Raw genomic sequence first — 26,886 nt, 5'->3', positions numbered from 1 at the left:
GTGTATTTTTATTTCGGTGGGCCTAATTTGCAGCTACGTAGTCTCAGACCAGACCCATTTATTCACGGAAACCTAAAAGAAACAAAATAAAAGTGAAAGCAAAGCTGACACGCAACTGCCTGAAAGGCACTCTATGCGTTGGTCAACTCCTCCCACTGTATGCGGGGAAATCAAAAAAGGAAAGGCGGGAGCCGGACGTTAATCCGATTTAATTAGGGAAATCGATCGCACAGGGCAATAAATCGAAGTATCTAAGAAGACTCTGAATGTGTAGATCGAGTTCCCGCGGCAAAATGACGAGTTCGGATTCCTCTTCAGAGCACCTTTAATGCTTTGCTGTATACTGTGCGTGTTCTAATAAAAAGTCGCTTGCAAGTCTGCTTGTCTCTCCTACGTCTTGTCTTTCACGGTGATGGTTCAATACGAGGACCTGTAATTCGTTTTCAAGGTGCATTGTGTTAATGCAGAAGTAATGTGAAAACTCGACCACCAGTCACACAGAGAGAGAGAAAAAAACATGCATCTTTATATACGGTGCACATCATGACAAACAAATGATGACAGGAAAAGAAGCTCCAACAGGCAGGAAAGCAGGAAAGGAAGCAAACACAGGAACAACTGCCACTGATGCAGGGTAAGGCGTCAATGGAGTATAAAAGAACAACAAAACAACCAAGAAGAGGGAAGGAACGGATGGACCAGGAAGCGATGGACCGGGGGCAACTGAAAGCAGCCACGCTTTCATGGTACAAAGCAACGTCTCTCTGGGGTGACACTTGAGATCGGCTTAATCAAAGCGGTGGCGATCAACAGATGCTTGCATGGTGGCGGGTAGGGGTGGAGACCACTAAACCCTCCTCCTTCTCATCTCCAATAACTTAAAGAGCGGTGGTCGTTAAAACAGCAATGGCGAGACGCCTCGGCGATGAACAGGCGCTCGGTTTGATGGACCCTCGGCTTCCAGGATGGTGGTTTGCCCTCGCAACAGCCCGATGGCTTGGCTCACAAGTTGTCGTCTATGCTCGGCAGCCAAAAGGCCTGTGGAAAAGAAAAAAAAAAAAAGAGGGACACTCGTCAACAATCCTTGTTTCGTGCCAGCGCAGAAGCAGCCACTACAAAAAGCATGTGCGTTCAGTGGAGGGCAACAGGCTGCCGCTTTTCAAATCGAAAGCAGGCTTCGTTATAAATGATGTCATATCATGAAATGGAATAAAAATAACGCAGCTTATTTTTCACACTAAAAGGCATCAACTAGACACTTCACTTCACTTCACTTTATTTTCCTTAAAGACCCTTTTCCAGGGTGTTACGTAAGACACAAAAATAATGCAGCTTATTGCAGAAAAGGCACAAGTCAAAGACTTGTGTCACAAGACACAAGTTCCGAACGTCAGCGAATGATGTAATCATGGGCGGGGCCCAGTCCCAGAGCTGTTTTCTTAATTCTTTTTTTTCTGGTGGCCCGCATGTACGAGTTGAGGGGGGAGAGGAGCGTGATTTTTAATCGCCTACAACTTCGCTGTTATTGATGCTAGCTCAAAAATTCTTGCGCTGAAGTGACCAGTGATGGAATGCCTATCTCTCGTATGCTTTACTACCCCAGCACCTAGCTTTTACTTGTGTCTTGTGACACAAGTTAAAGACTTGTGAGTTAAAGCTAGGTGCTGGGCTAGTTGCTGCCTATTTCTAGGTGGTAAGCACAAGAGTGAGAACAGTATTTATTTATTTATTTATTTGGAACACTGCCAACCCCAGAGGGGTCATTACAGGAGTGGGATGAAAAAAAGAAAAAAAGGAGACAAAAATAATAGAATACAAATATACATGATGAAACAGGGTCAACAATGCGTACAAGAAAGAACTGCCTTTTCAGCGAGCGCAATAAATTTTTCCAATGTTGGCTGCGCGGTAATACATGGTTGCAAAGCGCTCCATTCGCGTACGGACATCGGAAAATAAGAATACCAGAACGAGTTGTCATTGCAAGAAAATTCCTCTATCATATTTGAGTGTATGTGTCTGGTTTGGCGCGTATGTCTTAGATCTAGAAAGTCTGAAAACTTTAGTTGGAATGAGTTGTGAAGAAGAAAGAGAAATTTAAATCGCTGCAGTTTGGCTCTACTTGTCAGAGTATGAAGACCAGCGCGCTGTAAAAGCTCTGTGGCTGAATCGAAACGACCGTAGCGGTTAAATCAGGCGCTATTCCGAATCAGGCGCTATTCGGAAGCACCTTGTATCATTTTTCTCCTCAGCGCATTAGTGTTGTGCAGACTTACCAGAACCTGGAAACAGATCACAACATCTATTCGTTGCAGCCTTTTTGTGCATGCTCTGCACGACAAGCTAGCAATCTCTGAGGCCACGAGTACACCAACATCTCAACTAGGAAGCTGTGCTGTCCAGTCGATGAGGCACGCTGGGACAGTGGATCTAGATGGTGTACAGTTGAATCTCAATGACGCAATCACACGAATATCGGGACGATACGAATTTGTGAAAATTACTGGCTGGAGTGCGTCATATACAACGTGCAGAATTTCCTTGCCACCGCAGATGATACGAACGTGTGACCACACCCTCGAGCACTTAGCCCTTCCAGCACATTGTCGACATGGCAATCGATCTCCAGTGAGCGGTGATTGTGTAGCCTCCATCTGTGAAAAGATCTGCTTGAATCCATTTGCCCTGCTTGTGCATACAAATTTTGTTCTATATATTTTTCACAACGCTCATGAGATTCCTATCATCGAGACCCTAGTACTGTACAAAGGTGAGTGGCCAGACATAAGACTGGTTGTGAGTGGACGTGAGTAGCGAGTAGGGAACTTTTCCATGTGCCTTTCGTGACGACAGTGTCCCCTTAGCTTTTTTTCATGTTGCTGACTACTGAGGGGGGAGAATATCTACTGCCAAGAGTGCTGGAGCGCGAGGCATAATGCCAGCGCCTTTGGACGACCGAGACAGAGGATACCACTGGCCCAGGAATGGCAGGCTTCCTTTAATGTTGGCCTTACTAGCTCTTCAGCACTAGCATGAGCGCAGTGAGTCGCTACGGCTTGTGACGGGCCCTTTGATCGATTTTCAAATTACCACTGCTAGAAGGATGCACATCTCTTATCACGCCACCTACCGTAAAAACACGCATATAATACGAGGTTTTTTTCCCATAATTAGCGTCCTAAATTTCCGCCTCGTACTATTTGCGGATCCGAACAAAAATTTTCGAAGTTGCTCGAAGTTTTGGTTTCGTTTTTGCGGCGTGGCTACGGCTTGGCTTTGCTATTGGCGCATGGCAACGGCTTGGCTTCGTTACTCTCGACAAACGACGTCACGACGTCGTTTCTTTGTTGATCCGTTGGGTGCGCCGGGGGGGTCGCGGTGTGCCGTGTGCCTGTTGACAACGCACGTGCTCGTATGTAAGGCACGATGTCAGGGTCTCGAAGACAGTACCCGGCTGCTTTCAAGCGAAAAGTGATTTTAGCGGCGGAGAACATCGGCAACTGTGCGGCCGGGAGGCAGCTTGCTGTCGTTGACGGAAGCATTCGTGGATGGCCACGACAGAAAGAAGCCCCTTTTCGCGTGCAGCGGAACGCGACGAAGCTTTCGCGGCCGCTTGATGGTTGTGTAAACAAACCATTCAAGGACGCAGTCGAGCGGTGCTACGCAGAGTGGATGCGCTCAGGTGAGCCTGCAGTGACGCCAACCGGGCGGCCGAAGCGGGCCTAAGCGCGGCATCTCGAACGCCCTCGATGGCACGGAAGATGAGTACATTTGGGACGACTTGTCGAACAAAGAAATGTCCGAAGAAAGCGCTACTGAAGAAGAAAGTGATTGAAGTGGAGTGCGGGATGCGATTTGAATAAATGTCTTCTATGAGCTTGCGTCACTCGTATTATACGCGGGTAAAACTTTTTTTTCTCATTTCACGTCTCTAAAACTTCACCTCGTATTATACGCGGGTTTTTACGGTACACAGCTCAAGCTCATATACATACAGAGTTCCAATGCTTGCTGCTGAAACAAATGTCCGCTTGTCGGCACCAATTAGCGTAAGGTGGGATCTCGAGTACTGCAGTGGACGCTTCGGTTTTTCTGTGCTTGGGTGTGGGTAGTGTAGCCGAGCTCTGCACTGCCCGCAATCATTTCATTGGATGGGGCCGGAGCCGGTAGGGCTTTCCCACTGTCGTATCAAGAAAACTGACTCACTTGGCCCGGCCCCCGAACTGCACACGCTGAGTTCAAGCCCACAAATAACGCAAAAACCAAGCGCATTTTTCGGTAACGCCGTTCCTGTTTCTATAGTGTATTTGAAGGAGCCCTGCGACGCAAATCAAGCATGTGGTTCATGTAGTTTTTTTTTTGGTATACATAGCATGGGACATGTCGATGCTTTGACACCGAAGGAGATATCCGAAATGGTAAAATTTAACGTTTCAATCTGCTCCAGAAATGCTCAATTCGTGCCGACGTTGTCGAAACGCAGCAGTGATTCTCGGCAGTGGTCATGAGGTGGCAACCAAATTAGTCTCACTCATTAAGATTGGTTGGGCGTACGACTTGGAACTTAATTCTTCTATACTGTGGAAATGGATCCAAAATATAATGTCTCTGAGTAATGTAAGCTTTTCACTAGAGAAAAAAAAATACAAAAGAAAAGCAGTACAATCGAATGAAAGCTAATAAGAATCAAACTACGGGCTACAGTATTCATATCGCCTAGATGTATCGCGGAAGCGACCACCGCTGTTCAAACTGCTGATACAGAGGAGGGAGCGCTGGCTACGTCTTCTTCAGTTTTGAAGGCAAAAAACCCTTCCAATAAAACAGAAGGTGTTTAAGGTATTGATTGAATATTTTAGAACAATGAGGCTTTAGAACAGAAGATGGTTAAGGTATTGATTGAATATTTTAGAACAATATGGGGTAACCTCTCTACCTAGCTGCTTCTCGATCGCACTACAGTACATACTCTGTTCACTTTTGTTAGTTCAAACTTCAGTTCATTCAAACTGTGCCGGCGTCACTATGGAATTCGAATCAACGAGCTTTCACTATAGTTGACCTCAAGTTGTCACTGCTCTCTCAACAAGCCTGGCCAACAAACATCTCTGGATAAACCCCAGGATGCGGAGCGGGACGAAAGAGCAGACCACCACCCACCATGTTGGTGCAGGCCGAGACGAGCATCATGTACTTGGGGTTGAACTGGACGCAGTGGACAGGCCCCGTGTGCTCGCAGCTGAGCACAGCTGTGCGCGCCCCCCCGCCTTCGGCCGTGGTGCTCCACACGTGCACGCGGCTGTCGGTCGACCCGCTGAACACGAACTGCGAGTCCGGGCTGAAGGAGGCCTCCAGGGGGATGCCCTTGTTGTTGGTGTGCCCCGTGAAGGTCTGCTGGGGCGTCCCCTGGAAGGCGTCGATCAGGTGGATGAGCGCCCCGTTGGTCGAGATGAGGATGCTCTTGCCGTCCGGCGAGAACTTCAGGCCCGTCCAGTCGCAGTCGCGGTCCTGCGGCAGCTTGAACGTGTTGAAGGGCCCCTTGTCGAAGGTGCGCAGGTCGTACAGCTTCACCAGCTCCGAGTTGAGCCCCACCGCAAAGATGAGGCCCTCGGGGTCAAAGTTGCCCACGGGGCGACCCGTCAGGTGCATCACCCCCTGCGTTCGAAAGGAAAGGTTCAGTTTTAGTTTAGTTTATTGGGTTTTAACGTCTCAAAACCGACTCAGGCTATGAGGGACGCCGTGGTGAAGGGCTCCAGAAATTTCGACCACCTGGGGTTCTCTAACGTGCACTGACATCGCACAGCACGCGGGCCTCTAGAATTTCGCCTTCCATCGATATTCGACTGCAGCAGCCTGGATCGAACCCGCGCCGAAAGAAAGGGAATGGCGACATCCACATCAAGCTCCAAATAGAAACCCCATTAGCGCTTTTCACCCACAAATCAGTTCCACCTAGAACAGAACCCCTTCCGCTCCTTGTACTCAAGCTTCTTCCGTGTTACATACAATTAGCTCCAACATGAATGGGAACACATCGTGAGCATTCATGCAAACATAGCTCTAAAGTAGTAAGTGACAGTTATACTTCACGACCAAAGCTGCAAAAGCCCATTCATCACTAGCTTTGCCTAAAGGGATGCTCGAAATGGTGTGAATATCTTTACTGCCTGCTTCTTTCTGCCTTTCACCAAGCCTTGACCTTGAATAAATAGGTATATAAATTAAATAAATATAGCTGCGACTGCGATCTGAACCCTCAGCAGCGCGAACAGATCAGCATCCCTGGTCACAGCACGAGAACACTACTACAGTAGAATCTCGATAAACGGAAATCGGTTAAACGGAACTACCGCTTAAACGGAACAAACGCCTCGCGATTGGTTGGTTTTGTATTAAGCCAATGTAAAAAAAATCTCGTTAATCGGAACTCAAATTTTGCGACCACCGCGTTAACGGAACCGAAAAACTCTAAACCGCAACTAGTTGGACAAGCGCAGTGCCATCGCGGTACGCATCAATGCTCCCCTCCTCCTCCTCCCCGCGTCACCTCTCTGGTTTCCGTCTCCGGCGGTTTCCGGTTTGCTCGTACACTGCCCTCCGCATCGCTCGCTCGCGTTCACGGCGGTTGTGTTCAGTTAGGCCTAAGCCCTAGAGCTTTTGTTCGGTCCGATGGCAGCGCAAAAACGACCGCACAATGCACTTGCGTTGGAAAGGAAGATGGAGATCATCAACGACTTCGAGAGTGGTCGCTTCACGAAAACGGCGCTAGCGACGAAGTACGCCGTCCCCAAAAGCAGCCTAACAAGAATTCTTCAGGACAAGGACAAGCTGCGGGAGGCGTTCGAGACGTCACGCTTTGGTCCTCAAAGAAAACGACTGCGAGCGGCTGACCACGAAGACTTGGAGAAATGCCTGGTGCTTTGGCTGCGCAGAGCCCGCAGTGAAAACATCCCAATCAGCGGGCCACTAATTCGTGCAAAAGCGGAAGAATTTGTTCTTCACCTCGGCATCGAGGGTTTCTCGTGCAGCGAGGGGTGGCTGACCCGGTTTAAAGAGCGCAATGGACTGGTGTTTCGTGCTGTTTCAGGGGAAGCTGCCGCTGCTGACGCGACGGCATGCGGAGACTGGCGAGAAAGACGGCGGCCCGAGATTCTGGAGGAATACGATCCAGAGAACATCTACAATGTAGATGAGACTGCACTCTTTTACAAGTTGCTCCCCTCAAAATCGCCATCATTTAGAGGAGAGAAATGCACCGGAGGGAAACTGAGCAAGGACAGGCTGACCGTCCTTATCGGTGCCAACATGACGGGCAGCGATAAGTTGAAGCCGCTAGTGATCGGCAAATCGAAGCATCCTCGTTGCTTCAAAAACGTCGCAACCTTGCCCGTTTCATACCAGGCCAATGGCAAGGCGTGGATGACGCAAGCCATTTTTAGTGAGTGGATTTATCGCGAGGATGCGCGCTTCTCTCGCAACAAGCGGAAAGTTTTGTTCCTGGTGGATAACTGCCCTGGACACGGAACTGTGCCAGGTTTGAAGTCCATACAGCTGGAATTCCTGCCAGCGAACACCACAGCACTGCTGCAGCCTATGGATCAGGGTGTGATTCAAGCGCTCAAGTCGCGCTTCCGCAAAAATCTTCTTAGGAGGATGCTCTTATGCATAGACCAGGGGAAAGAGTACAAGGTAGATGTACTGCGTGCCGTTTACCTCCTGGATGATGCTTGGCGGCAGGTTAGTGCAACCACCATTGCCAGCTGCTTCAGGCATGCGGGGTTTGCCGCAACCACAGAAAAACCCAGCACACAGAGTGAGCCTGATGATGTTCACGACGCAGCCGAGGAAGATTTGCTACTAGAGAATTGTGCTGCGATGGGCATTCAACTTGATGAATATGTCCAGATCGACAGCGATGTGGCAACGTGCCCAGAAAATACCGTGCACAGCATTATAGCTGATGTCTGCCCCCCTGATGAAAGTGAAGACGAGGAGGAAGAGCTTGAAAACGAGACCGCTGACTCTGATCCTGTGGTGACACCTGCGCAGGCGGAATCGGCAGTCCAAATGCTGAAGAGTTTCTTCCAACGAGAAGAAGGTTCGGAAGTGTTTCTGCACAGCCTGTCAAGTATGGGTGATGCCATTAACAAAAAACGGCTGCGAGAGCTCAAACAAGCAAATATAAAATCCTTTTTCACTAGCCAATAAGTGGTAATTCCCACTCTTTTGACATTTTTTTTTTAAATTTCAGTACTAGTACTACTGGAAAAAAAATTCACTGCTTATTTTTCTCTAATAAAGTTTGTTCTCATAGTGTACCGTTCTCCTTATTACCTAGATTTCGCAAATTGAGATCCGCTGAGACTGCCAACTGCGCGCGCGCGCGCCAGCCGCGTAGGGATCACGCGGAAGCGGATTGCGCAATGCTGAACCTATTCTCTCTCTAAACGAAACTCCTGATAAACGGAACATATTTTCCCGGTCCCTTGAGGTTCCGTTTAACGAGAGTCCACTGTATACACTATCGCCGCAGCCAACTGCAACACACTCTCACGCTATGCACTGCACATCGTCGTCTTCATCAACTTTTATCTGCAGCACGAACAGATCAGATCAGCTTAATGTGAGTCTAATATTGTCATCAGGAGTGCCGACAGCCCAGCAAAGCAAAACCATGAGCCAATCAGGCTAAACACATAAGCTTTTGCACGTCTCCTTAATAACTAAACTACGTTAAAACCCCAACGTTCTTTATATACAGTAGATCGGGTCACAAAAAACATTTGTATCACCCAAAATGCACCAAAAGCTGTAAGCAGAAGCACTGGATATGCATTCACATAGATCCATTTACTGGTAACAGTATTTATGGCTGTGCACCATCGATCAATGCTTGCTGCGCGTAGCACATTACTCGTGATCACGGTTCGCAAGTTCTCATCATCCTTAGTGGCACAGGGAGTGTTCGGAACATCCAAAATTCTGTACACTATACACAGTCCACTCCGGCAAGGAAATTTTCAGATTTGTGTCAGCCGTCACCATGCCATCGAGATTCTGCTGCAGTGTTCCCTTGCACAAACAGTGTGCATAACACATTTTGTGCTGCAAAGGCACTGTTCCCTCTCACACTGGGGCTACCAGCAGCACATCACTACAGCCAAAAATACTGGGGACGGAGAATCACTGTCACAAATTTCTACCTTAGCACGGATGCTATACTGTTCATTTTTACCTTAGACGCGATTTTTGTTTCCCACTATCCACTGCTTCCCAGATCCAATAGTTTCTAAAGATTCTTGAAACAGGGGGTTTGCTGTAATTACTAGCAAAGGTTCATGCACTTAAACGCCCCAAAGCGACTTGGGCTACGTGGGACGCCGTAGTGGAGGGTTGGTTTGGTTTGGTTTATGGGGTTTAACGTCCCAAAGCGACTAAGGCTATGAGGGACACCGTAGTGGAGGGCTCCGGAAATTTCGACCACCTGGGGTTCTTTAACGTGCACTGACATCGCACAGTACACGGGCCTCTAGAATTTCTCCTCCAAAGAAATTCCAGCCGCCGCGGCCGGGATCGAACCCGCGTCTTTCGGGTCAGCAGCCGAGCACCATAACCGCTGAGCCACCGCGGCGGCGTAGTGGAGGGTTCCGGATAATTTCGACCACCTGGGGTTCGTTAACGTGCACGGACATCGCACAGTACACGGGCCTCTAGAATTTCTCCTCCACTGAATTGCCACCACCACATCAGGGATCGAACCTGCGTCTTTCAGGTCAGCAGCCCAGCACCACAACCACTGAGCGCGGTGCAATTACTAGAAAAACCTGCAACTAGACGTACATAGCCTATACGATATGCATATGACCTACAGTAGAACCTCGTTAATTCGAAGTCCGTCGGACCGCGAAAAATCATCGAATTAACCGGGTTTTCGAATTATCAAAAATCGACGAAAAATGAGAAATAAGCGCACGAAACATGGCTGCATCAACACTGCACCTTTATTTTGCCTGAAAAACGGTCACCTGAAGTAGTCATCGATGCATGACTGCTTGGCACGGTAGTTAGAGGTGCGTACATACTCCGACGTTCTCGGCGCGCGGGCGAGAGCCGGTTGTGGTCGGATACGTCAGGGCGCTCCGACGCGACTACTACTTGTGGCTACGGGGGGGGGGGGGGGGGGAGGGGTACGCTCGCTCTTCTGCCACCCTTTGACTGGGGGCACTGCTTGGAGTGGAGCTCCGACGCGAGCGCAGAACGTTCTTCGTTCGACACGCCGCCTGGGAGAGGAGGCAAGTGGCGAAGGGAGTAGAGGGGAGGAGTGGCGCGGGAGGCGTGCGCAGTGCATTCTGGGTGGGCGGCTTCAGCGCGCTTGGTGCGAAATAGAGACATGCTCCACGGTGCGGTCAGAGTGCGCCGAAGCCGCCGGACACGTCTGCGGTCATAGCCGTGCCGCGCGAGCGCGTGCTACGTCGGAGTATAAACGCGCCTGAACACAGAACACGTTTGATCACGGCACCGAACAATTAAAACACTACGAGCAGCGCCTGCCACGAGCTAGACAAACAACGGAAACGGAGTCAGAAAAATTGTGACCTAGCGGCACCTGGTTGTTGCTTTGTCAACTAAAGCTAGCCTCCGAGACTGGTAGTCGACTGAGCAGATCGCTGAGGCATAACAAACCACCGGAAACCGAAAATTGATTTACAGTGCCGCCTGGCTGCCACTCCGGCAACTCAACTATACTGGCCTCAGAGACTGGCAATGCATTTTTCTAATCGCGAATCACGGAGGCCATGGTTTAAACCTACGTATTATCCGGAGAGGGGCGCGCTGGCTGTTCAAATTATCTGGCAAATTTTGCATGGAAACTGTTGGGACCGCTGAAAACCTTCGAATTACGCGGGATTTCGAATAAACCGAGTTCGAATTAACGAGGTTTTACTGTATATGGTATGTATATGGTATGTACAGTTGAATCCCGGTACAACGAACGCCGCTTCAACGAAATTTTCGCCACAACGAAGTAATTTGCATTCCCCGTGAAACCCCCATAGGACTTAATGTATTAAAATTTCCTCAAAAACGAAGTACTTTGCGAGCACGTGTTCGCTTCTACGAATTTTTTTTGCGAATTTTCGCGGGTGAGTGGCCCCTCCGTCTTGTCTTTCTTCAGAAGTTGAGTGCTGAAGAGCGACTTTCCCGTTCCCGCCGTTAATTTTTTTTGCATCGCAGACTGTTGAAGGGGGGGGGGGGGGGGGTACGCGCACTCAATCGCACATCCTCCTCGCGCACACCCTCGTGTGCTTTTTTTTTTTTTTCTCCAGATGCCCACGTGATTTTTGAAGTGACGTCACGCCCCGCTCATTGGCTCTTTGCTGGGCTTCTTCGATTGATGTAGCTCGCTGTCATGGTGCTCGCGGTTTCCTGTCAAGCACGAAAGCGCGTCATGATCACTTGCTAGCGGTGTTGGCTGGTAAGCGTTCGCGGCCTCCAAGCGAAGAGGGGCTCCTCGAAAGCGCGTGTAAAATGCGCCAGCGCACGCCGCCTGCTAGGCACCGAGCGCGTTTCAGGCAGTCTGTGTGGACCGGTGGGCGGAGCCATCGGTGGGCGGAGCTTCGTGTCCTGTCGGAGAAAAAAAAAAAAGGAAAACGCGAGAGTGCAGGAAGAAGCCCACTCCGCTTCACCATTTCTTCCTTTGTGTGTGCACCGTTTAGCGTGGTCTCGTCGCGTCTCTGCTCTGCTGAATTCCTAGGATGTCGCCGCCGGCGGCAGCAAGCCCGCGAGAGCGCCGTGGTAGCACGCAGCGGTGCAGATGCGATGAGGCCCGACGGCTCTCGAAACGATGTGGGGGAGGAGGCAAGTAGAGGAGGTGGTGAAAGAAGGAACGGAGAAGAGGAGGAGGAGAGGCGGCGTTGGGCGAGAAGAGAAGAGGAGGAGGAGAGGCGGCGTTGAGCGAGAAGAGAAGAGGAGGAGGAGAGGTGGCGTTGGGCGAGAAGAGAAGAAGAGGAGGAGGAGAGGCGGCGTTGGGCGAGGAGACATATGCAACGCCAGCCCGGGCGAGAAGAGAAGAGGAGGAGGAGAGGCGGTGTTGGGCGAGAAGAGAAGAGGAGGAGGAGAGGCGGCGTTGGGCGAGAAGAGAAGAGGAGGAGGAGAGGCGGCGTTGGGCGAGGAGACATATGCAACGCCAGCCCGGGATCAGCCGACTCGTCTGTAATTTCTCGACAACGAAATTCCGCGACAGCGAAATTTTTCGTACGCCCCGCCGATTTCGTTGTGGCGGGATTCAACTGTATAACTAGATGTATCCGGTATGTATAAATAGAGTAAGGTTTCTCAAACTGGGTTCCTTAGAACCTCAGGATTCCTTTGAGTGCCTCCTCTACCTCCCTGCCTTCCGACACATTGTTTTCAGAGCTATACCATTGTAATACAGTCAAACCTCGTTAATTCGGCCCCCGTTAATTCGGAAATTCGGATAATTCGGCCCGCTCACTCCCTCCCTTCAAAAATGTACATAGGTCTATGGCAGCAAACTCTCGCTAATTCGGCGCAAAATTACGCGCGCGCCGCTTAATTCGGACTGGAGACGGGGCCAAGGCCGGCGCTGAAGTGAGTTTTAGGAGCACGCATCGCTATAGCCATCAGCCGGAAACCACTCTCCATTCCGAAACCGAAACGGTGGTTCAAGGTGAGTTTTCAGAGCACGCATCGCTACTGTCATCACTTCGAGTGAGAACGACAAGGCCTGAGGCGTGCGTGCGCGGTCATCGGCATTCTTTCCTTCGTGTGTGTGCGCGCGTCAGGGCTGCCATTTTGTGATTTTCCGAGTGCGGATTAGGCTTGCTAGGCGTGCTGGGCGCACGGCGTGGTTGGGCCGTGACAGTGCGCCGTTCGCGTTTGTGGTGCTGCTGTGCTGTTGTGCTCCACTGTGATGGCTACACCTGCCAAGAGGGCTAAGTACGTGGCCAAGGACTTGGGGACTAAAGTGGATATTCTGAAGGCGCTGAAAGATGGCGTTTCCCGCGAAGAAGTGATGCGTCGGTTTGACGTGAAAAGAAGCACACTGGGAACATACGTGAAAAATGAAGCACAAATCTTTGAAGCTTTCCAAAATGAAAAGTTTCATGCAGCTCGCAAGCGCATGCGAACCGCAGCACACCCTCAACTGGAAGATGCGTTGTTGCGATGGGTTCGCACCGCACGGGACGCGCGACTCCCACTAAGTGGCCCATTAATCTGCGCGCAAGCAGAAAGCTATGCCCTCCGCATGAACATTGATTCTTTCAAAGCGTCGGAGGGCTGGCTTGCACGTTTTAAGGAACGACATGGGCTAGTATTCAAGACCGTGTGCGGAGAGAGAGGTGCGGTGGATGAAGGCGTCGTCAAGGACTGGCAGAACGTCCACCTTCACGAACACATCGCAGCCTACAGCCCAAACGATGTGTTCAACGCGGACGAGACCGCACTATTTTATAAAGCACTGCCAGAAAAGACAATTACTTTTAAGGGGGACCCTTGCACCGGCGGGAAGCGAAGCAAGGAGCGTGTGACCGTGCTTTTAGCGGCCAATATGACGGGCACGGAGCGCCTTCCTCTTCTCGTCATCAGAAAGGCGCTAAAACCAAGATGTTTTAATAACATCAAGCACCTTCCGGTTGACTACCGCGCAAATCGGAAGGCGTGGATGACTGCCGAAATATTTCGCTCCTGGTTGCAGGAGCTGGACCGGCGGTTCAAAGCCAAGAAACGGAACGTGCTGCTAGTTGTTGACAACTGCACCGCGCACTGCAGCGTTTCTGATCTTCAGGCGATCCGACTTGTTTTTCTACCGCCAAACACGACCTCCGCCCTACAGCCTATGGACCAAGGCATCATCCACTACGTCAAGAAAAAATATCGAAAGCAAATTTTGGAGCGTATGCTTCTTTGCATGGACAGAAGGCAAGCTTACAATGTAACGCTCCTGAGCGCTATCCACATTTTGGCGCACGTGTGGACCAACACGCCGGCAGCAGTGGTGGCGAACTGCTTCAGGCATAGTGGATTTGGACGACCGGAGTCTTCTGAAAGTCCGGACGTCGCAGCGCCTGACGAGGATGAAGAAGATGAAGGAGCACTCACTGCCCTGCTTCCCGCCGAAGTACAGCTCGTCGACTATTTCGGCATCGATGACGGTGTTACCGTAGCCGGTCAGTTAAGCGATGCGGAAATTATCGCCGATGCCCTCGGTGCGACGGACGAATTGTCTGACGAAGTATCCGACGAAGACGGCCCCCGCGAAGAACTTCCGGTACGGTGTAACGCCAGAGAAGCTGCGGATGCCCTCGCCGTTTTGGAGGAATTTTGCTTTGATGCCCCGAATAACACGTGTGCACTGGAGGGGTTGGCACATGTGCGAAAACTCGTCCTTGCCGCCCAGCTTTCCACGAAAAAACAAACAACCATTACCGACTTCTTTGCAAAGTAAAGGTACGCAATAAAATCTTCGTTCATGGGCTGTTTTTGTTGTTCATTCGATAATTCGGCATTCGGTTAATTCGGACAAATTTTTTACTCCCGTGAGATCCGAATTAACGAGGTTTTACTGTAGTTCCCAGCAGGGTTTAACCGTGCAGCCAGTCATCATAGTGGAACTTCAGCATTACTTGCACTGCCGTGTGCCTCTGCATGATCTTCTCTGCACGCATGTCGAGCAGGAAGGGATGGAAGCCAAGACACGCGGCGTTCCTCAGCACCTTCCGAGAGCGACTGAGGGTTCGCCCTTGAGGATAAAAATCCCCCTAAACCTAGAGAATAGTGTTCACAATTGTGCTTCAAATGCCGAGAAAGAAAGAAAGCACAGAAACAGGTTGGAGAGTTTGCACAATGGGGCTAAGACTGTTCTGCCTTCTTTGCTCTCTCTGTTCAGCTTGTTCACAGTTCTGTTCACAAATTAAGGCGGGAACTTGGGCTACTTGGAAAGCTTTTGAAATCATATTTGCTGGCGCTCAGTGAATACACGAGACAAGAACACAAATACACAGGACAGATGCTAAACAGCAGTTGAAGACTAGCGTCTGTCCTGTGTATTTCTGTTCTTGTCTCGTGTTCACTGAGCGCCAGCAAATATGATTCTGTTCACCAAGTTATCACTGCTACACACTGGCCAATTATGTTCATAAATGGCCCATGCAGCAATACTACAGTAATTGCCCCACCTTGAATTTTCCGATGCAGCTGCATTTCGTTTGCAATGAGCCATTCCTGCAGCCCATGTGTATTTGATTCCAGACTGTGTTTTCTTGGACGCTGGCCTTATATCAAAGCCCTGACCCCTTGCTCTGTGACACTCTACAATGTTTAGGGCATTTTGTTTTTCAAAACAGATAAGGTCCTTCCAACATGCAGCCTCTTTGTCAGTCAATGCACATCCCTCTTTTCAGAGCATTTCTACATGCCGTGGCACCCCGCAGAAATGCCTCAGGGCTGACGACCACATCACATCCCTCACTCAATCGATCAATCAATCAATGAATCAATCAATCACCTGGCAGTTGGGTGAGCGCAGGTCCCATAACCGGAGTGACTTGTCCAGGGACCCCGAGAGAAAGAGGTCGTCCACAGGTGATGTGCACAGGGTCACCACCCTACAATGACAATCACCATCGTCATTTATTATGAACTCAATGACTTAAAGGGCATTAAGGATAAAAGGGAGGATACAGAGGATCAAAAATGGGCACGAAACGTCACACTAAGTAGTTTTCAGCACAACATTGTCAAATGGCAGTGACGAAGCCAGTGAAACGCTTCCAAAGGGAACCCTTTATGAGGCTGACTTGCGCCCACTCAGAACTGAACAACTCGGTGACGGCGACAGCAACAACCGTGCGAGGCGGTCGTCGAACAGAATCCCCGCTGCTTCCGGCCATGCCTAATTCAAAGCTGCGACAAAAGCAACTATGAAAATCTCAAACAATGCAGAAGCAGTTGCGCGTGGCTGTGGTCTTTCGAGATAAGCCTAATCACACCTGCTGTCACAAAGTGGTAAAGCCCCATGCCAAAGGCTTATCGGATTTTGCTTTTAAAAAAAGAAATATTAATAGAGCTCTCCTCATTGTCCCTTCAAGTTGTACCCTTATCGTTATCCTCCAGAAAGGTGTACCTTTCTGCTGACTACTCTACCCTTTTCGTCTCTTAGCGTTACATCCATAATTTTTCTTTCCTGAGCTTGTTCGCTGTCCTTAAGTTGTACCCTTTTCGTTATCCTCCAGAAAGGCGTACCTTAAAGCACAAAAAAAAAAAGTACAAAACTCTGCGGCAAATCACCAATAAAGCAACAAAAGCAACTACCAAAACATTGAAAGGGATTAGGAAATGATATTTTCCAAGGTTAAGTAAAGCAAGTGAGTGATAGGTATTCCTTCACACGTCACCATGCTGCTGGAATTAAGATGGCTTCATTAAAACTGAGGATACTGGCGCTGGACAATTTTTCTCAACATGGAGGTACTAACCGTGTCGCATTAAAAGAGGAAAGCAAATGAAGGAAAGGCGTACTCACTTCTTGGTGTGGCCCGGAAAGTAGCGTATGTACTTGTTGTCGTGCAGCGACAGGTACCTGATTGTGTCTGCACAAAAGCACGGGGGGGGGGGGGGGGGAGGAGGAAAGGGACATTAATTGATTGATTAATTAAGGGGAAATTGGGTACCACTCAGTCATAAAACACCCAGCAATTCTAAGTACCCGCAGTATTTCTGAACCTGAACGTTTAAACCAGAAAGTGCGAAAGTCGGAACATTCTCTAGAAAATTGCTCAAGCAAGCACCAAATTAACAGCAAAACTGAGAAAAAACTCGAAAGAGCTGAGTTACTGCACATCGGGGCAGGTGTCAGTTTGGCTCGCGTATAACACCACTAGACATCCTGTCACCAATCAAGAGCCAAACGCACAGGAGAATTGCAGTCATAAAGGACTTTCGTAACCCAGGCACTCAACCCAGGCAACTGCTTGGTCACCCCACTAACGTGAGCATTCTTCCAACGCCTTTAGTGCACACATTTTCTCTTTATTGCCAGAGCATTCCCCACAACGCTGAAAGATGCATTGGCATGAGTGAAATCAATCAATAAGGAACCAAGGTCATTGTCCAAGAAAACAGGAATGTCCCCCACCATACCAGGCTATGATTGGGTTTTAGTTTTACGGTGTTTAACACCACAAACGTCTCAGGCTATGGTAGACGCTGTAGTGGAGGGCTCCGATAATTTCGACCGCCTGCGGTTCTTTAAAGGTGCAGTGAAGAGTAATCTGAACTCGTCTTTTTGCCGCGGGAACTCAATCTACACGCTCCGCGCATTCTTAGAAACTGCGATTTATTGCCCTGCGTGGCCAATTTCCCTCATTGAATAGAATTAACGTCCGGCTCTTGCCTTTTGTTTTTTTTTTTTATTCTCCCCGTGCGGTGGGCAGAGTCGACCAACGCGTGGAGTGCCTTTCAGCCAGTCCCGCAGCGGCTTGCCGCTCTGCCATCGGTGGAGTAATACGTAGTAATCCGTAGAAGCAAATAGTCTGTGCGTATTTTTATTTCTGTGGGCTTATTTTGCGGCTGTATTATCTGCGAATGAAACTATTTATTCATGGAAACCTAAAAAACAAAATTAAGCGAAAGCAAAGCCTCCACAGAGCTGGCTGAAAGGCACTCCACGCGTTGGTCGACTCCGCCCACCGTACGGGGAGAATTCAAAAAATAAAGGCGGGAGCCGGTCGTTAATCCGATTTAATTGGGGAAATCGGCCACACAGGGCAATAAGTCGAAGTTTCTATGAATGCTCGGAACGTGTAGATCGAGTTCCCGCTGCAAAAAGACGAGTTCAGATTCGTCTTCAGTGCACCTTTTAGCGTGCACTGCCATTGCACAGTACACGGACCTCTAGAATTTCGCCTCCATTGAAATTCGACCGCAGCGGCAGGGATCGAGCCTGTGTCTTTCGGGTCAGCAGCCAAGCGCCATAACCACTGAGCCACCGCGGCAGCTTTACGCCGGGCTATGAAGCGCACAGGCATGCATTTAGTGTTCTCGCGGTGTTTTAGTTCTCCTTATGGCAGCCACACTACCTTGGAGCCCATGAGCTGTACTTTGTAGTAGTTCCTTTTGCGATTCTATTCACGTGATTCCACGAGAGACTGAATAGCCCAAGTATTTCAGATCTTTAACATTCTTCATTATTTTACATATCGTGCACACAATATTCGATGGGCCAATAGTGAATTTCGATTTGTGAAAATGCTGTTTCAGGAGAAAAAAATTAAGGCAGTGCTTTTGCACTGCTTACATCCCAGATTGGTGCTTGTCCATAAAAAAGTAATTAGGTACACTCCCACTTGACAGAAAAGGTCCCAGTCTTAAGATCTGGGGAAAATTCCGAGCAGCAGAGGCGTGTCTACTGCTTCTGTACCATCATTTCGGCGTTCCTGCCAATGCTCGAGAACACACAGGTTTGAGCTAGGGCATTGCTATATTAACTTAAAAGCAATAAATCAGTTCAACGTTACAAACTCATCAGTACATAGAGAGAAATGGTCAAGTGCTGGACATTAAGCATTACATTCCAGAACGACATTCCGCGTCGTCCTCCTTGACTTGTCCTTGGGACACTATGCTCACTAAGCAGCTATCCATCACGACTGGACAGGTAAGAATCCAATAAATGCAAACAAAACAGCACGCCAGAAAAAGACCGCCAGAACAAAGCAACACAAAGTGTGTTTGGGACTGACATTTACGATATGGAAGCCTCTGCTTAACACATGTTGCTTAACATTTTGCACATGTTGAATATCGAGCGAACCCTCAGCTGCTGGTTTCTGGTTCATGGGGTTTAACGTCCCAAAGCGACTGAGGCTACGAGAGATGCCGTAGTGGAGGGCTCCGGAAATTTCGACCACCTGGTGTTCTTTAACGTGCACTGACATCGCACAGTACACGGGCCTCTAGAATTTCTCCTCCAAAGAAATTCTAGCCGCCGCGGCCGGGATCGAACCCGCATCTTTCGGGACAGCAGCCGAGCACCATAGCCACTGAGCCACCGCAGCGGCGAACCCTCAGCTGCATCCAAGCAGCTGGTGCAAGAGAATCCAATATGGCCAACTCACACACAAATCACCATGTGCTATTGACACCAAATGTAACAGCTCTCTGACGGCCTGCTATACAGACAGCTTTTCCTGAAAGTAATGCAAGCATGCTGGAATGCAAGAAATACATTCTTTCTGATGGAGAGCATGCTACCACAGTGCAATGTTCATTTTCAGTGCTAACCTGGAGAGCACAAAATTGGAACTCATTCATATGTCATTCGCATCTGATTACACTGAATAATACTGTGTAGCAGCCAATTAATAACACTGCATGACATTAAACCTTCGAGTGTGACAATGAAATTACCTCATTACAGCCAATTTCATTTCCCGCACTCCAACCTAATGAAATACCATCCGCAACATTACTGTAAAAAACACAGCATGTTTCTGCAATGACAGTCTTCCTGGATCAGCTTCACCGCATTCACATGGGCAATAAAAACGTGGGCTGCCAATCAGGCCAACAAAGCGATCACCAACAACAGACTCGTTCAGGTGGACATGGTTTGCCTTTGAATTCATTCAGGATATGGAAGGTCTAAAGCAAAGTAGAACATGCACGAAGTACAATTTTCGAACTGCAGCCCCCACCACCAAGCAAACATAAACAAGCCTAAACGCCCGAGTCCAAGTGGTACAACCAGATCAAATGAAAAGGCACGACGACAGGGAAACCCACTCTCCACACTGCCTTGGAGAAATGACTACAGTAGCTGAACCCCACATCAGTCATCCAGTAGGGGAAAAAAAAATAAAAAATAAACAACTGTTCAAGAAAAAGACAAGCATTTAGATGCAGGAAACCCTAGCATAGCAACATGAAAAATGAAAAATAAATAAAGCACACACACAACTGCTGTGCAAACCCACAATCAGCTTGTGATGATGGCACTTGTGATCAGATTGTCATGGCTTGCGCTGTTCTGCCTTGTGATCAACCAACTAGCCTGCGATGTGTTATTCAACCAAATACTAACCGGAAATTAGGGGTAATTTGTAACTGCACATTGTTGTCTCTGAATAGAACTTGAACATTTATAGCAAAGTAATCCCGCACTAACTACACAAGCAGCAAAGGGCATGAACCAGAGCCACCACAGGTCCCTTTACATGGCCCTCCCAGGTGCACCAATTAAAAGCAAGACAATCTGTGGCCTGCTAGCAAAACTCAAAAGAAAAAAAAAGTAGCTGGAATGTGAAGCTGCAACAAGATACGCGGGCAAATGAAACAGAAAAAGAAGCTCACCGTCCACCTTGGTGGAACTGTGAATGGCGGTGTTGGCTGCATGCGTGTAGTGGATGAGGTCCACGCCATACTTTTTGCTGTTCAGCGTCCGCTTATGCCTGCATTTGTGCGCAAAAGTGGCAAACAAAAAGAACGTTACAATGTTGCAACAGTAAAATTAAACAGCATCGAGAGTACAGAATGCCTGACTAAAGCAATACACTCACAAAATTTTCGGTCAAGTGTTGTTTTCTAGGAGCGATGCACAAGACATGAGTAAATATGAATTGCCACATGGAATCAATCTACAACAGCACCTCCTTTCACAACTAACTGTGCCATGGAGGACATATGAGGTATGAAAAAAAAAAATGCGATTTAACAGCTTTGTCGCCTCAATTTACTACGACCCTTACACCAGCCTGCCAGAGCCAGAAAGACAATAAGTTAAAATAATATACAATCTGGACCAAAAGTACCTGACCACCCCTCCAAATTCTGAATCATGTTGGACTGCATACCAGTGTCACCTGACGACGTGCTTTTGGTGTTGAGACCGGTGCAATGCATCGGTCTCTACCACAGGGGGCATATCCACGAGATGGTTTGCTTTGGAACTGTCTCGTGGATATACCCCGCGGTGAAGAGACCGATGCACTGTACTATGCATCATCAAGTAACGCATGCAGCGTGGCGTGCTTCGGAATATGGAGGGGGCATCTAACCCTGACTGTACGCACACTTAAACGGACACAAAGGCATGGAACGATTAATGCTCCAAACGCTAGACAGGCAAGCAGCCAAGTACTGCTTTGAGCCAATCATGGATTCAAAGGCTTAAAGCAAAACAAACAGTCCACACATTATCAGTATGGCAGTAGCCGCTGTAAAAACAGAGCAGGAAAATATGCAAGGTGTGCACATCCTACTAACTTGGTGGAAATCTGTTTTCAGTCTGCACTTGTAGTGTACAGCTGACACTTATGGGCACCTTGACAAACATGGTGACTATAAATGTAGGCTGTATGCTAAAAACTGCGCTACAAATCTGCAACCTGTTAGCAGTATGCTTTCCTGAAAACCTGAACCTTGGAATGCCATGCCCAGGCTGTGAACTACACAAGGCCACTGTGAAAAAGCAACAACTTTCTGCATTCTAGCTGTCACCTGCTTCACAAGCCACGACATGCCTTCATTGAGGACGTTTTTATCCTATTACCATGGAATTGCCTAATTCATGCAATGTTATGAATGTAAAGAAAGCTAATGGAGCAGGTTCTGTGTACCGCGGAGTGCATTGCAACATCAGTGTGTACACCATGCATGACAATGCATGACAATGCAAATCACTGCCAGCGGAAGTGCGCCTTTGTTAAATCGATACGAAGATTAGCAATTCCACTTCCGAAGCTGCCGCTAATAAATGCATTCACAGCTTCAAACTATAACCAGAGGCTGCATTTCTGGACAATCAATCTTTCCGGATCATTCACATCGGCATGGGTGCATTTCTATAGACAGCTTTACGCACAACGTCATGGGTGCCATGATGGTAAACCACGCACAACTTCCAGGATGTGGCAATACGCTTGCAATCAAAACACCTATGCTTTCTCTACACTCCTGGTTCACACCAACATTCATGGCAGCGCATGATATTGTAGCGTGCCATCGTGGTCCGGCAGCCGAAGACGACGACTGTCCCAGTACGCCTGCCAAGCACGCGCAGACTGGATTTTCATGGCTGTTTAACTGCAAGGCCGGCGCAGCGCTGTTCCATCCCAGCCTGGCCGAGCGCGTCCAGCCGAATATATTTGTGGAGACCTGACAATGACTGGTGCCCACGATTCGTCTCCACATCATCATGGCATAGCAGTCATGATGTCAGCGCAAGTCAACCTTTGGCAATGCCATCAGGAATGGAGGCAGCCGACAATGCATGGGGGCCGAAATAGTTCCCAACAAATGCCAGGCTTGATTCATGCCGTCATCAGATGCACCGATTCAAATGAGACGATGGAATGACTTCCTGCAAGTTTCTTTTCATATGAATTGGTTACCCCTCCTCGATTCATAAACACCTTTAAATGCGGCCACATCAATGCAGCCTATTCTGCTCTCACTTAACATACATACTCGTAACATGCAATCGCACACACTGGGCGCACAGTATGTCATGAAACATACGAGCAAAATAAGCACAGCGTCACACATAAATGTACTTCCAGTAAAGCATTGCGGTAAATACTCAGCCACAACGAAGTATTACCATCACAGATACTTCATTTACGTAGCCCTCCTTACTTCACTTATCCCGAATTTGTCTCAACTCTTGCCCCACTGGACCACACTTGAACTTCTATGAGCCAATATTGTTGACAACAGTAAAAAAAAGAACCTATTCGATCAACACAGGTCAGATCTAGATTGCAGTACTAGAATTCAGTTCAGCCAGTTTTGTGTCTAGGTGACTCCCAGTGTACAAAAGCACCGTGATACTCTGAACAGTCAAAACATTTGCATCTACTACACAAAGTGTTATATGTCGGCATTATGTCATTTCTCTCTCACTACAAGAGCTTAGAAAATCACATATGAATGCGAGAACGAGCATGCACATGATGCACCCAAGACACTGCAAGGAATGACCGTGGAAGCATGCGGCAGTGGTTCATGATGGCATGAGTTGACTCACCCATTACCTGTTAAATCAATAAACACAGCTCGTCATGTTATAATAGTTAAGCTTGTAGCAAGAGTACAAGTGTAATTGGCCACTATAATTTAGATCTATGTAACGCTGTCAGCGGTTGTTAAGCCCAAATCTCGAGCTTACCAATAACGCTAGTCCCGTACACGCTCTCGAAGGTACAGCACCGGGCGCATGGATTAGGCACTTACAAAAAGGGCGCTTTGATAGACGTTGAACTGAACCTGCCGAAAAGCTCTGCTCTTCAAGAGGCTCAGTTGCCAAGATTACTGAAAACAGTACGGTCTAGAGCTGTCTCGAGCTAAGGCCGTCAAACAAACAAAAAAAAAAGGGCAGGAAATACGATTGGCAACCGGTCGCGCGGGCGGCGGTTCGCGTCACACGTGCCGAAACGTGTGTCACCGGTGACGCGAACACGAACGACAATGCGACATGGCCAAGCAACAACGCGCACTGCCACATTAGTGAAGCGAGCGGCACCAAAGCACCGGACCTGACAGCGCCCGGAACCGATTCGGGCAGTACCGTTACGCAATCATAGGCCCGGTAGGACGCGGCAAAAACGCCCCCGACAGCGCCGAGCGCGCAAAGACGACGGCCTATCGTCCTGCGCGCTGCAGCATCTGACGATAGCTCACGCACGAGTGGCACGGGTCACGGCACGTCGCGAGCAGCACACCTCAGGCCGGCATTATCGCATGGGGAACGTAGTACGCGCCGCCCATTACCAAAGTCGCGGCGGACGGCGGTCATGTTTCGAGCTAGACCACAGCACTGGGGGACACGACACCGCTTTCGCACGGTCGCACGGCGGACACACAGACGGCAGAAACGGCGGGGCCACTCGCGCTGGGCCTCCGAATTATCGATCGACGGGGGCCGACTTGAAGTCGCAATAGCGCTAGGCCTACGCGGGGGCTTAGGCCTACCGACACTTCCCAGCATTGTTTACACAGCTCCGCGACGCACTTCACTCGCCGATTCGCGAGGACTCAAGCCACACGGGTAGCAGGGGTTGCGCGGCAGGCGTTTGGCGGCGGTTTTGGTCAACTTACGTTCCCTTCTCACAATCGTATATCACGATGGAATCATCGTCCGAACTGGAGATCAGTGTCTCTCCATTGGGCGAAAAGTCAATGCTGTTAATGCGGTCCGTGTTTTCTCTGAACACTTTGGCAACGCGAAAGCTCTTCACAGTTTGGTCTACGAGCTTCATGTTTGCGCGCATGAAGCCTGCCTGGAAGAGTTACGCAACGGTCGTGTCACTGGGTCGTCTTCTCGCGCTCCATAGAGTCTGCCGCTGAAGCTTCGGCGCCAAAACACTCGATCCGAGTTCCTCGCTTCTGGCTGGTTGGTTGATAGTTGCGTGCTTCACCACAGGACCGCACCAGTCGTAGCGCCTGACTAGCCACAGCCACTCAACAAGCCAAAACAAGCTTGATAAGTAGCCTGCTGCGAAGTCAGCAGCTCGTTGTTTCGGTTTCGATACAACACCAGCCGTTACTGGAGATTCCCAAGTTTAGATCTGCGCGTAAGTTTTACAATTCGTTGCTTGCAAAATGATTACAGCAGCGAAGTTTAAGCTGTAATATTTATCGAAGCGTCTTCAAAACAGACGAGGAAAGGTCACTTTTCTTCTTCCTTCATCGTGCTGTGAGTGCACGCGCAAGCTCATTCTGCCCAGACCTCCAACGTCCACGCCCAGGTACCCGTGCCAGCGCTAGCCGTCGACTACAAGAGCAGCGCCAGCCGAATCAGAAGGTCGCCCCTGCTAACGCTTTGCTTGGTCCTCAGCTGCAATATCAAGAGCGGTGTAATGGGACCGTAAGTAAAACCTGCCGTTGTCGGCCATAATTTTAGGTGCCGACTAGGTCAACCATTCGCTTAATGCGTTTACAGTGAAATATCGAAGCGTCTCAAAGCCTTGCAGGAGTTTTCTGATGATCAATTCAGCAAGACAGGTTACAGGAGCGAACTATGACATTTTGTCGTACTCTTTCCGATATGGATCCCAGCTACCCCGGCACATGCAAGGCTGGCAACGTGAGCATGCGCAGAGGGAGTGAGGGGAAAGCCTTTGTAATAGGCATGGGGAAAGGGGACGCAAATTTTTTCATCATATTGTTTCTTGCTACCCAGGAGATATGAACGGGTGACTTGGCCCTTCCGCCCCCCCCCCCCCCCCCCCCCAATCCCCTTTTTAGGGAGAGGCCACTCCATGGTTGGCAGGGCAGAGGGGCATGATTTTCACCCAAAAGATAATTTTCAGGCTGGTCAGTCCACGTTCAAACCAAGAAGGATGGCAGAATCATGACGTGGAAAACAGCATGCGTGGTCGGTATGCATGATTTCTCGACTACAGTGCTGAGATCATGCATGCTGTAACTGGAGCCACCCACGCATGTACACGTGCTGTCCTGTCTGCTGCCTGCCGATTACCTCAGGGGCTTGGCGACAGGTGTTGGTGCGGCAGCCGTTGCCTTAATGACGAAGCTTCAGCATTTGGTGGCACGGGCGCCGCTTTTTGCAGACATACTCGGGACGCCCGATTCAGAGCTAGCCACGTCACTTTTTTTCTGCCTCAACTTTCGCCAAAGACATCCACGGCGTGTTCTTTTTGGTTCGGGCAGCTCAACCTTCGTCGTTCTGTCACGTTGTCGCCAGTCTTTGATAAACGCGTGCCCGTGTGCAGTTAAAGGAATCTAGAGATCAAATTTTAATTGTGCGTCATTTCTTTGCAATGATGCGCAAGGCATTACTGAAGATAAATACCCACGCTGGAATATTCGCCTCTACCGAATAATGAATAATTTCTCTCATGCTCTTTCGGTTTCAGGAGAGGAAAGGTGGTTCTGACGGATGATGATTACAGATTTTTTTGACGCAAGGGCAACTATATATGACCAAAGGGCATTTCCTCCACTCGAAAGAGCGCCAAACACAAGGGTGGGGGTCGACTCTGGTTGACTGGATCGATGGAACGCGCACAACTTTGTCGCCATTAGTTTCGTCACATGCCCAGCACTTCCAGCCAAAGTAAAAGCCAAAGTGCGCGGATTTCGGCAAGCGTGCCTGCTCGGCGTAGGATATAGCTCGTCCAGCTTGGGTCGTCTGAAGATGCACGGATGGCTTCTGTGAGTTCCGCAAAGGTGTTCCGCAAAGACTCCCAGGGCGGTCAGATGCTCCGCCGAGGTGTTTTTAGGAAGGTTAAGGGCCGTCTTGTACACTTCCCTTATGATGGTGTCAGCTTGCTGTTTCTCTCCCTTTGTTAGCGTGTGAAATCGTAGTCCGCATGTGATTGGGCTAAGTACCAGTGCTTGCACCAGCCGAAGAGTGCATCCTTGGCGATGCTTGGTAATGCAGCTGATCATGCGAGCTATCTGGTTCGCGGTATCTGGATACAGAGCAACCCTCCGTGTCACCTGGCACCACCCAGAAGAAAGAGGAAGACTCAGACAACACAAGCGCTCACTTTCAACTAATCGCTTACAGACACAGATGCATAATATAGAGGGTGTTCAGAGCTTCACTTTCAGAGGTGCCGCCGCCGCGCTCGCCAGTTGCGCATGCGCAGTAGCGGCGCATAGCTAGCGTGCCGGGGCCGCCGCCGCTGCCGCGCGCTCTCCATCGCCACTCTCTCTCTCTCCTCGTTGCTTTCGCAATCCTCCAGGTTTAACCAGAGCTAAACCACTGCCAATTTTTTCTCTTACATCCTGCATTCTTTTCAGAGATAGCAGCTTGCACGCTTCTAACAAAGATTTACAAGGCTTCTCGTTCTGTACTTCACAGTTGCGACAATGCACAGAAAAGTTCCGGTTCCTACA

At 49.2% G+C, this 26,886-nt stretch overlaps 1 protein-coding gene across 1 annotated transcript; it reads right to left on the bottom strand.

The window, feature by feature from the left end:
* Positions 1-504: 504 nt before the first annotated feature.
* Positions 505-24,456, bottom strand: Wdr82 (WD repeat domain 82). Its single transcript, XM_089562970.1, has 6 exons — positions 24,118-24,456; positions 20,374-20,471; positions 16,547-16,613; positions 15,530-15,629; positions 5,161-5,655; positions 505-1,038 (listed from the first exon to the last, which is right to left on the bottom strand). The coding sequence occupies exons 1-6, from the start codon at positions 24,288-24,290 to the stop codon at positions 1,003-1,005; spliced, it is 969 nt and encodes a 322-aa protein (XP_089419096.1). The 5' UTR covers positions 24,291-24,456; the 3' UTR covers positions 505-1,002.
* Positions 24,457-26,886: the final 2,430 nt, after the last annotated feature.

The sequence above is a fragment of the Amblyomma mixtum genome, chromosome 10, assembly GCF_055824585.1.
Source record: "Amblyomma mixtum isolate Tamu chromosome 10, ASM5582458v1, whole genome shotgun sequence".
In the NCBI taxonomy this organism is placed as follows: domain Eukaryota; kingdom Metazoa; phylum Arthropoda; class Arachnida; order Ixodida; family Ixodidae; genus Amblyomma; species Amblyomma mixtum.
This window is presented reverse-complemented; position numbering and strand designations above follow the sequence as displayed.